The sequence below is a fragment of the Myotis lucifugus genome, unplaced genomic scaffold, assembly GCF_000147115.1.
Source record: "Myotis lucifugus unplaced genomic scaffold, Myoluc2.0 scaffold_178, whole genome shotgun sequence".
In the NCBI taxonomy this organism is placed as follows: Eukaryota; Metazoa; Chordata; class Mammalia; order Chiroptera; family Vespertilionidae; genus Myotis; species Myotis lucifugus.
The window spans coordinates 1,440,829-1,452,912 of record NW_005871226.1 but is presented as its reverse complement, the minus strand read 5'-3'; the positions used below and the strand labels follow the sequence as shown (position 1 = coordinate 1,452,912).

Genomic DNA, 12,084 nt, shown 5'->3' with positions numbered 1-12,084 from the left:
GTGAGGGGAAGGGGATGCTTGGTTCAGCCTGATCTTTCATAGTTGCTTCAGCTATAGCTCGGCTGGCTATGAAATCTGCCATGCGCAAGAAAGACCGAGTTCCCCTGGTGAGGCCAAAACAATGCTGTTAATCCCACGTCTGCCCCCTTGACTTCAGAGCTGTCACTCCTCAATGAGGCTTGCCCACATTGGTCACCACCAGCCTTAACTGGCCTCTCGGCCTCAACTCCTGGGCCTGGCCATTCCTGTTCCTCGGGAGAGGGGACTAGACTGTGATGATCCAGACTGCAAATACACACACCCCTAACCTCGCAAGCTGCTACCTCAGTTTCCCCAAAATGTGTAGGCCAGCATGGCCCAGCCAACATGCCAGAGAGTGAGCTCACCTGCTGACACAGAAGAGGCCCTGCCACTTCTGACCAGCGATGTCTGCCCGCCTTGCTCCATCCTGTCTGTTGAGTAGGGAGAAGTGGACACAGATGTGCATACTCGTGCCCTGCCTTTCCCAGCAGTCGGCAGAAGAATTGGTCCAGTGACAAAGACGTAATCCCACCATTGTAGGTTGGGAAGCAAGCAAAATGGCTTGAAGACATGTCCTTGGGTGTCTTAGGTCCGGTCCCTAGATGCAGAGCCTGAGAAGGGGGTTCTTATGCAAGTGATGGACTGAGGAAGGGTCTCAGGAGGCACCTGCAAGTAAGGGAGGGAAGTAGGTTAGGGCAGGAAAGAGCTAACCCAGGATATGGTCTCAAAGTCTGGCCTCAGCCTGGTCCTACCATAGCCCTGGAGCAAGATCGGCAGCACAGATTTGTACCATCTGGAGGCCAGGGAGCTGGCTTTTCCTATCCCATATCAGTTTGTCCCTGGCTGTGAGCTGCCCCTTGGTGGGGAGGTGTCATCTCCCAGTTGAAGCAGCTCCCATTGGCCGAGGACAGTTCTCCAGAGAAGGAAGTACTATGAGCTTTAGCAGCCACCACTCAGCATCTGAGGGCTGATGCACCTGGGTGAGGCACCAGCAGCATCTACTTCAAACCTTAGAGGTGACTTTTGAGCAAAGACTTGAAGGAGGGGAAGGAGATGGCCAAGCAGCTCTGTGGCTCCTCCTAGATCGGTGATTCTCAACCTTCTGGCCCTTTAAATACAGTTCCTGGGTGTTGTGACCCAACCATAAAATTATTTTCGTTGCTAATTCATAACTGTACTGTTGCTACTGTTATGAATTGTAATGTAAATATCTGATATGCAGGATGGTCTTAGGTGACCCCTGTGAAAGGGTCGTTCGACCGCCAAAGGGGTCGCGACCCACAGGTTGAGAACCGCTGTCCTAGATGGTGGGGGTCTGTTTGGTACTCTTTCTTGAGAAGTAGCTCCCCCGAACAGCCCAGCTCTTGTGAGTGTCCTATGTGGCAGGCCCCACAGGGCACGCTAGATGCCACACAGAAGGCTAACAAATGCCACCTAGCCTGCTGGAGGCAGAATTAAGAGGTGCTCAAGGAACACACAGTCCAGAAACTACTATCCCAGGGCAGGGGGTTAATCACAGAAACACTCCTAGAGAAGGTGGTTCTAGGCCTGAGTCGAAGAAGGGGAGTACTCACTATGGAGAGAGAAGGAGGGCCATCCTGGCCAGGCCAGCATGCGAAAGCCCAGAGGTGGGGATGAGGCAGCTAGTGTTTGTGGCTCTTCCAGAATCCCTGGAAGAACAAGAGAAGTTCTATTTCTATCTTTACAAGATGCTACAGGAAGACCAAGTGCTTTAGGGCTATATTGATTCAAGTTCAGAACTTGACCCTATCTCTTGCCCTCTGGAGATAACTAGAATCTTCCTGCAAGGTGGATGCCAGTGCCATGAGAGTTAAATGAGAAGTACAGCCTGGCCAGTGTTGCTCAGTAGTTGAACGTCAACCTATAAATCAAGAGGTCACGGTTCAGTTCCCGGTCAGAGCACATGGCTGGGTAGGGTGTTGATCCCCAGTGTGGGATGTGCAGAGGCAGCCGATTAATGATTCTCTTTCATCATTGATGTTTCTCTCTCTCCCCTTCGCCCTTCCTCTCTGAACTGTGAACTGTGGGGACAAAGCTGATGGACACAGTGAAGAGTAACTCAAATAGTACAGGAGAAGGTGATGAGTGCTGTGAAAAACAATAGAGCCGGTTGAGGAGGTGGAGAGCACAGGGCTGTAGGGAGGACATTGTAATTTTAAATGGAAAGTCAGAGAGACCTCACTGCCTTTACAAGACTCTTCTAAGGGAACTCTTACATTTAGCTGTGGGGACATAACGAGGAAGCAGCAAAGGAAATTGACACGGAGTCAAAAATCCAAGAGAGTGGCACCTGGAAGGCATGTGAGATGACAAGTGTCCAGGATGTACAAGAGAAGTGTCTTCAGGGTGGAGACCTGTGTGGGTTGGGACTGTGGGGCAAGGTGGTGGAGTGAAAAGCAGGTAGGGAAGAGGAGACAGGTGTGGATGGAAAGAGTGGAGAGAATGAGGGTGCAGCTGTGACAGACAAGCTCACGGGTGACTGGTGGCTCAAGAGCACCACAGCACAAGTAGGTGATGAGTGAGAGGAGTGACTCCTTTCTTACCAAGGGGGAAGAGAGAGGAGGAAAGTTTGAGCGCGTCCCCAACTTCTTTAGCTTCTGTTTTCTCTGTGAAACAGGAAGTGAGGTCAAGTGCTCTGGAGAAGGTGAAGGGGCAACCGCAAGGCTTGTAGAAAAGAGTCAAGGCTCAAAGGAGCTAGAGCAGGAATAGGGGAGAGAAGACTGCTGGAAACAAAGGATGTTAAACTGAGGTCGAGACCTTAAGTGTATTTAGGGTGAATCGCTCCAGAGTTAGGATCTGGCTGGAGAAAACATGGATGTGGGAGCATTGCAAGAGAGTTGGAGTCTCAGCCAAGCCAAGAAGGAAGCAAACAGAAAGACCTGATGGGAGAAACCAAGGGGCTGGCAGCTCAAAGCACAGATCAGACACGGGGGAGGGAAGCTGCAGTCAGCAGTGGAAATGGGTTCTAAGTGAAGAAATAAAATGCTCAGACATGTTTGAAAAGAATCCCCCAGCTGCTGTGAAGAACAGGGTTCTGGGGCAGGAGTCCACTTGAAAGGGCACTGCATGCGGTAGCGGGGACTGTGGTGCTGGGACCAGGGTGATTCCGGGATGGTGCACAGTGGGGGGATTCTGGGACTGATAGGAGTTGGCAATGATGGGATGTAGGGTGCAATAGAGAGGCGTCAGAATGTATTGAGCATCTACGATATGCCAAGCATGGTGTGGGGAGCTTACCATTTAAGGTTAAGATAGACAGGAAACTGATAGTGACCTGCGGTGTTCTTGGCATTTAGAAGTGAGTCGATATGCTGGGGTGGGGGGAGTGGTGAGGAGGAGGGAGTCCAACTAAACTCTGCTGGCTTGGGAGGGAGTGCAGGGAAAGGCTTCCAGGAGGAGGTACTATTGGAGCTGGCACTACCAGGTGGCGGAAAGAGGAAGGGCATCCAGAATGACCACGTGCAAAAGCCCAAAGGCAAGACTGAGGAGCCCGCTATGGCCAGAGGGCAGTGAGAAGTCCGTGTGGCCACTTATCTAATGCACATAAAGACAGAAGTAAGACTGCAGAGAGAAGCAGGAACCACAAGAAGAAAGGGAGCTATGGGGCAATGCTGGGCTCCTGGATGGAGAGGTGGGAAGGTGAGGGAGGGCATGCCATGTGAGCCTCTGGCTCCAATGACGGCTGCCAAGATGAGTTAGCACAGCTGGGCTTCATGCTTACAAGAAAGGCAGTGGGCAACGTGGGGAGTGGGAGAGAGAGCCAGAAAAGGGGGCTGCCAGGCACTGAGTGGCCTTGTCTCAGAGTCCCCAGCTGTCCATTGAGGCTTTCCTGTATCTGAGCTACAGGTGCTGGCAAAGGTGTGTGCTGGGCAGCTGGAGAGGAGTGAGGAGGCAAGACAGGGGAGTCAGATGGTCAACCTGAGTAGCCATAACTCAAGAGTAGCTGGGGGAGGAGAAAGCTGGGAGTGGCTGAGAAGCACTTGTCCACTGATGTCCCCACAGCAGGGCAGCAGGGCAGAGACAATGCTGACAATGCCTCTGGGCAGAGGTGGGTGTGAGACTCTGCCTTCTATGAAGGAAACAGGAAATGTCTCTTGGGAGCTACTGCTTGTGGAAGCTGGCGCCCAAAGCACAGATGTCTTTTTTTCCAGGCAAGATGTCTGCACACAGTGGGCAGAGAGCAAACAAACAAAGTTGTGGCAGATGCTGTCGGTGCCTCAACAATCTCCCTAGACCTAGACCTTCAGTGCACTAGTAGGCTAACTTCTACCCCAGCACCTGCCCTCGTCTCTCTGCCTGGGGGCTTTCTCTGCCCCCCAGAACCCCCCTTGCCCACCCACACAGTAGGCAGGAAGTATGGAATAACTATGGGAGTGGGTGTATAGATACCTCACCCCAGGGGAGGGGGTAACTCTGAGGTTCCTGTTCTCCACTGGCTCCCAAAGCTCCCAGGCTTTTATTGGCTTTCTTGTCTTTTCTATCTCTTATTTCCCACTCCACTACCTGGGATTCACTTACCTCCCAAATTAACAACTTGTCTCGGGGGGCCTGCTTCTGGGGGAGCCTAAAGTAGGATGTCAGCAGGACACAGTAGGAAAAATGGAGGCTGCAAGGCTGTTTGAATCCCAGCTCCTTTTGTGTAAGGAATCCCCAGCTGGCGGCAGGCTCCTGTACAGGTTGGTTGAGAATAAATTAGCATGTGAATGTTTACAACAAGGCCCATGGCCATACAGTATGCCATGTCGCCTACTAATCCGAATCAAAACCACACTGATAACAATGCCCTTTGGCCAGCTTCAGACTCCTTGCTGAAAGCATAGTCCACCGATTTGTCATCCTGGGCTAAATATAAAAAATTGTGGCCTGAGTCAGAACGTTATTTTCAGCACTTGGTCTTACTTTCAGCCATTGAGGGATGCTGTTCCGAGGGCTGCTTTCCTGGAGGCTGAGGGCAACCCTGGTGGACCCCATATTCCAAAGACAACTATCCAACTCCTCTCCCAGGGGATAGTGTCTCCTTAACACACCCTGACCGATGTCCCAGCCTCCCCCAAACCTACCAGGTCGAGGCTTCTGTTTCTGGCCACTCTCCAGAGCTGGGAAGTGGGTCCCTTCCAGGTCTGAGGTCTCCTCTCTCAAAAGCCACAGAAATAGGGCAAGGGGGCGTGAGTAACAGAAGTATTTATTAAGAACTTGTTAAGTGCTAGACCCTGAAATTTATGACTCTTCACAAAATCCCTGCCAGACAAGTATTATTTTTTAAAAATATTTTTTTATTGATTTCAGAGAGGAAGTAAGAGGGAGAGAGAGATAGAAACATCAATGATGAGAGAGAATCATTGATTGGCTGTCTCCTGCACACCCCACACTGGGGATCGTGCCTGCAACCCGGACATGTGCCCTGACCAGGACTCGAACCATGACCTCCTGGTTCATAGGTCGACGCTCAACCACTGAGCCATGCCGGCCGAGCCAGAGAAATATTATTGACTGTATTTCACAGAAAGGGAAAGTGAGACTTAGCCAGATCACTGACTCAGGGCTACTTGACCAAAGTTTGAATGGCCTATGCTGCCCAATGATGCGTACTCTTCCTCTTCCTCCACGGTGTCTCTTAGCACCCGCAATTCTCTAAATGGGGGTAGGTGACATGCAAGTGCCCCACATTCAAGAGGGGGACATAGTGCCCTGCCCCAGTAGTGGACCCGGCTCTTATTTCTTTGGGGGGAAGGGGAAGATCGAGCAGGTTTCACGATTTGTCAAGGCCCCCTACCCTGGCTGCTCAGCCTCTTAGGCACCTGCAGCTTCTGCCCAGAATGGGACACTCCTGCCACCTACCCTCTGCCCCTGCTGCTGCTGAGGATGAGTGAGGCTGAGAGAGTGGCCTTCGCTCCCTGGATCATGCCTTTACACTTTGTTGGGGTGCTTTTCAGAGACATGATAGAGATGCCAGGGTGAGAGGTTTACGAGAAGGTCTTCCTGGCACAGCTCAGACCCTAGAGCCCCACCCCCTTTTGCCTGGCACTGCTCCCTGAAAGCCATCCCAGAAGCCTTCCCTGACCATGCCCACTGGGACAGCCCACTGGCCTGCATTCCGACAGCCATGGACATTGTTTATTGAGGTTTGATTCTAGGCCCTGTCTCTTACCTGCTTAAAAATATCCATGGCTCCTCACTGCCCATAAAATAAAAGCCGAAGTTCCCAGAATTTAAGGCCCTTCTGTCCCAAGTTTTCCTACACAACACTCCCAGGCCCCAGACTTGTTACCTCTTGTCCTTTCTACTCCCAGACCCTCTGCCCTTCCTATCCTGGCTGGCTCCTGCCAATTCTCTGAGATCCCACCTGCGTTCCCAAGATATTGGATCCACATTGCTAACAAGGGAGCAGGGCCATGTTTGAAGGGAGCTCAGCGCAGTGCCTGGCATGGGGCAAGCCTTGCTCAACGTTGGTCAGGAGTTCATACCCGTTTTGTGCTAGGGACTATTTAAGAGCCCTTCTCAGAGTCACGCTTTCAACTGCACTAAATAAAATACAAAGGTCTGCCAGTGAGGCAGATTTCATTGAACCCTTTGTCAAAATATTTTTAAGTGAAATTTATGATATAGTAATAAATGTGCTTCTACATTAAGGCACAAAACAAGACCTAGAGGTGTGTTCCAATGATCATCATCTCCAATAGTGAGGCGCATAGACAGTATTTCAAAACATCTGCAACAACTGAACGTGATAGAAAAATATCTACAGGACCTGGTAATATTAGGTTGAGCCTTAGGAAACTGCCAATGTTGCACCAGTTTCGAGCTACAAAAACTGTAATTTCATATGGCTTTGCCCAATTCTACTCCAGTTTGTTGCCTACCTTCATCATTAAAGGAAATGCTCAATTTCCGGTATTGTGAGTAAAACTAAGGATGACTCTTTTTCCCCATTTAAGTTCATGGACCCCCTGGAGTTATATCAGGGACCCCTTGGGGAGAAGTAGTTTGAGAGCCCCGAGTTCAGTGGTTCTCAACCTTCCTAATGCCGCGACCCTTTAATACAGTTCCTCATGTTGTGGTGACCCCCAACCATAAAATTATTTTCGTTGCTACTTCATAACTTCATAAATTTTGCTACTGTTATGAATCGTAATGTAAATATCTGATATGCAGGATGTATTTAGGCGACCCCTGTGAAAGGGTCGTTCGACCCCCAAAGGGGTCGCGACCCACAGGTTGAGAACCGCTTAGCCAGGGCCCCTGGAGGTCGGGGAGGGTCGCCCTTTACCATCCAGGGGCCGCCTGAGCCTCCCTCCTCCTGGAACATCTAACCCACGTGGGTCTCTGCTCCCCGCAGGTTCCCTGTTCCCGGAGCTGAAGCCCTCGGAGAGCGTCTTCAAGGTCATCTTCTGGCTCGGCTACTTCAACAGCTGCGTGAACCCGCTCATCTACCCCTGCTCCAGCCGCGAGTTCAAGCGCGCCTTCCTCCGCCTCCTGCGCTGCCAGTGCCGGCGTCGCCGGCGCCGCCGCCCCCTCTGGCGGGTCTACGGCCACCACTGGCGGGTCTCAACCGGCGGGCCGCGCCCCGACGGCGCCGCCAGCCCGGGTGCTGCGCTCCCCGGGGCCCCCCTGGCCCTCGCCGAGCTCGCGGCCCCAGGCTCCCCAGGCACACCCGAGGCGCAGGCTGCCGGCGCCGGCCGCGCAAAGCCGTGCGCTTTCCGCGAGTGGAGGCTGCCCGGGCCGTTCCGGAGACCCACCACCCAGCTGCGGGCCAAGGTCTCCAGCCTGTCGCACAAGATCCGCGCCGGGAGCGGCGCCCTGCGCTCGGAGGTGGAGGCTGTGTCCCTTGGCGTCCCCCACAACGTCGTGGAGGGCGCCACCTGTCAGCCCTACGAACTGGCGGACAGCGACGACCTCCGGGAGACTGATATTTAAGGACCCCCAGAGCTAGGCCTGGGTCGGGGCGGGGGGTGCTAGGGGAGGTGGATAAGGTGGGGTGAGGGCGAGGACGTGAGGAGCGGCTAGCTTTGTTCAAGAGGCCCGTGTGGATCAGGGATTCGAAACTGATCAGGGCAGCTGCTCTCCAGCATCCCTGAGGAAGGGAGGCGGAGCGGTGCCCTGGAGGGGTGGAAGGTGATGGGCCCCCACTAGACACAGATGCCCGAGCTCCTCCTTTCGGAGGGAGGGGGTGCGGACCCTGGGTGGGGGGGGGCCATTTGCTCCCAACCCCTATTTGAGAAACACTGCCCCATCCATGCCTTGAACCCTGGTCTACGTAGACAGCCCCAAGTCTGGCCAGGCAGGCCTGTCCCTCCTCTTGGGGAGAAAGGGGCAGGGAGGCCTGCATGGCTGCCCCACTGCCTCCCTAGGAAAACGTCATTGGGACACAGTTTCTCCTTACTGCCACCTGGAGGAACCTGGAGACCTGTCACCGCCACCCGCAAGCTTTGGTGGCAGATGGATGACTGTTTTTACAAGCCTGTTGTATTTACCCGTGGACCCTGCTGGTACTCCTCCTTGCACACTGCATCACCTGCCCCTGCCCCCTGTACCTCCCCCGCCCCCCCCAAGGGCCTTACTGTTTACACTCTGTACATAGCTCCTTGTGCCTGTGCCCATCACCTCCCGCTGGGATCCGGAGCTGTCACATGGGGAGAGCTTTATTTGTCATTTTGAGACATATTTATTGGCAAGAGTACTTCTATTTTGTCCAAACCGTGCAAACTGTCCCTCCTTAGCTTATAACCTATAAAGAACTACTTTTTTTTTTCTAGAATTCTTCAAGTACTGAAGGCCCACAACAGGATAGATTGGGTATTCGTGCACCTTTCTAGTTTCAACTTAACTGGCTCTTTAACTGTCCCTTTGGGACTTGTAGCATGACCAAAGGACTCTGGAGGAGGAGGAGGTTTTAAATTCACACGCCTAGTCTTGGGAAACAAACAGTAATCATAAACACAAATTTCCGCTTTGCCAGTCTCCCCAGATGTACCTGTGATGCAGTCATCAGTTAAACGGGTGGAACGTTACAAGAAAAAATATACAAGCCCAAGTAGACAGGTGTGCATGGTGAGTGAGAGAACACCTACCCAGGAACCATGCTTGCCACCCCAGGAGGGCCCCACTTTGCAGCACTTTGGCCACCCTACAGCTGGGGTCACTGGGGGACAGCCCTTATGGTCTCACAGGGGTGGGGGCTGTTGGTCAAATCAGGGCTCCAGTATCAGAGGATTGAACACTGGGCTCCTGGGCAGGGGTCGATAGCAGGGGAGGGTCCCTGCGCAGGGTGAACATTGGTTCCCACATGTCAGGGCAGGTAAGCCACCGGAGGTCAATAGTGGGGACAAGGGAGCAAGGTGGGGAGGGAGTCTTCATCAGGAGGGTTTTTAGTGGGGGAGGGAGCCTCCTTGCCCCCATGACAGTGGACATGGAGGCAGGCAGTGTGGGCAGCTTGGCCAGTACTTTCTGTCGGCACGATGATCAATCAGCAAAACATGTCCAATGTTCAAGCCTCAGCCGTCTCCTGGGCACAGCAGCGCTCTGCACCAGCTGCCTCCTCCTGGTCCCCCCATACCAAGTACCCAGCCTTCAGGAGATGGGGGAGAGGCCTAGAGAGGCTGCGCTTCAACAGGGGCATCCAGGGACCCCGTTCTGATCATCAATAAAGCACTGAGCCGCTGCCCTTGGTCTCAGGACATGCCAGAAAGTTGTAAAGTGGCCAAGAGGAATGGAGGGAGTAGCAACAGCCCTTCTGGAGGAGGGAGCCTCTTGCCAGTGATTTGGAAGAAGTGCATTCACTGCACCATTTCCTGAGACCTCAGGTGCCCTAGCTTCCCCCCACCCCCAGCCTGGCCCACACAACTCATTAAAGACTGTCCCTGTCGTGCATATAAAAAGGGGCCATTGTCCCTTTTTATCACCTTGAAATGCCAAGGTGATTTGGGAAATAGGGAGGACTCAGTACCCATCAAAATGGGGGTAAGAGTTCCTTTGCACAATCCTCAAGAAATGAGGGAGTTTGTTAGTGAGAAGGGCATGGTCCTGTGAGATGTGACAGGGGAAAAAAGCAAGTCTCCAAAGACACTGGCATTTGTCCATGACCTGCCCTACCCGAGCCCCCCCCCCCCCCGCCCCTTAGAAAGCCTCACTCCTGTTCCCACCCAAAACCTCTAGCTCCAGTCCACCCTCCCTCTCAAGCTGGGCTCTTGCCACCCATCTTGCCTTGCTTCCCACACTCTTTCAGGAACTCTGTCCCAGCATTCCACAGGACCACTTTTGCAAGTCACCTGGGACCTTTCATTTCCCTGATCTCCTCCCATCATCTGTCTGTGCTGCAGTTCACACTGGTGGCCACTCCTGCTTCCTGAGATGTCCCTCCGCTGCTGAGCCCCGCCCCTGGGATCTCTTCTGGTCCCCTGACCACACTCCTCTCCTGCGCAGGCGCCTCTCTCTGTCCTTAAATGTCCCCCAGGTTTTCTTCTTCCTTTTCTCAACTCTCCACACAATCTCACCCATTCAAAATCACCTCGATCGCACACATAAATGTCTCCCAAGGGTCTAGCTCCAGATCCAGAGGTGTGTGCTCATTCTCCCCGGGATGGCCCCTAGACACCCCAGATGCAAGCCCACTCACCTTCTGCAAAGCATCTCATCTGCTCTGTTGCAGGCATGACAAGGCCACTGATGCTGAGGCTTCAGGCTCCCCAAGGCCCTGAGCCTGCCTGTCCTCTCCACACCTCATTATCTTCCCCAAGACCTCCTTACCAGATATCTTGCCCAGATCTAATCCCTGAGCATTTCTCAGTCTTCCTGGTAGCTCACATCAAGATCACCCTGGCTAAGAGTCCACTGATAGAATCCACATCTGTGTCCATCGGGGAGAGGGCTGTCTGTTCCCATGGCTGCTCAGGACTGGGTAAGAGTTTTTATTAAATACTAGAGGCCTGGTGCATGAAATTCGTGCACGGATAGGGTTCCTAGGCCTGACTGGCAATCAGGGCCTTCCAGCTGCCAGCCAGAGCCTTCCTTCTGGCTGCCGGCTGGGGCCTCCCTTCCCTGGCTGCTTGCTGCCGGCTGGGGCCTTCGTTCCTCGCTGCTCTCTGGTGGTCAGCACACGTCATAGCAAGCGATCAGTCTCCCGGTCAAACTCCCGTGGGGACAATTTGCATATTAGGCTTTTATATATAGATTGGATTTATGGGTCCACTGACCCTTCCCTGGGACATTGCACCATTGTCCACCTGGTAGCTGGCTCAACATCACCATTTTTGTAAGACCCTCACCCCATCTGGTCCTATCAATACTCAGGAGCTAAAGCCTAGTCCTCCCCCAGCTGGAGAGCCAGCTGCACCCTGAACCTCTGCAGGACCACCTGCCCCACGTGCCCTCCAGGCCACCCAATCCTCCCACCTGGAGCCCCAGCTCCCCAAAAGGCCCCCTACACCGCCACTGCTCCAGGTGCCGACAGGCACTGGGGAAAGGTTGGGACCTTGGTGGCCCTCCCCTCAGTGACCTGTCATAACTCCATCTCCTCAGTGCCCCCCTGACCCTGTTTCTATTCCCATCCTGTTACACCCCAGGGGGTTACATGTTCACCATCTACTTGGAAAAAATTTCTTTTTTTTTTCCCCTTCCCGTGGCTTCAGCAAAGCACAAAACCAGATGCTCGTAAAGGCTAAACCAGTCCCTCAGGCTCCCTGCTCAGAATAGCTCTCTAGGGAGCCTGGTGGGCCCAGGTGGTACTGGAAGTGGGACTTTGGGGAAGCGGGTGCTGCACTCACTCTGCGGCTAGGCTGGGCTGATATTTCTTCCCTTTCCCAACCCACCTCTTGGCAGAAACAGGGAAACAAAGGGAATGTTGAATAGGGCCCAGCCTGCTAGTATATTCTCAAATTGCTCTGGTCTGGGTGAGAATGAAGTGGAAATTGCAGGAAGAATTTGGAATCAAGAAGAAATCCAGAAACTGGGGCCACAAAAGTCTGAGCCTTCAGAGCCAGGAGCCAGAATGAGAGATGCATTGGAGGCAGCTCCAGGGACCTCGACACTGATATTTGTGGAAGCCCT

The 12,084-nt window shown here is 53.4% G+C and overlaps 1 protein-coding gene across 1 annotated transcript in view; it reads left to right on the top strand.

Annotated features, from left to right (window-relative positions):
• The window catches only part of ADRA1D (adrenoceptor alpha 1D), a 20,438-nt gene extending 11,199 nt beyond the window's left edge, over positions 1-9,239 (top strand). The window contains 1 exon segment of the mRNA XM_006096426.3: positions 7,379-9,239. Coding sequence (XP_006096488.2) covers positions 7,379-7,956 — 578 coding nt within the window. The 3' untranslated portion in view covers positions 7,957-9,239.
• Positions 9,240-12,084: the final 2,845 nt, after the last annotated feature.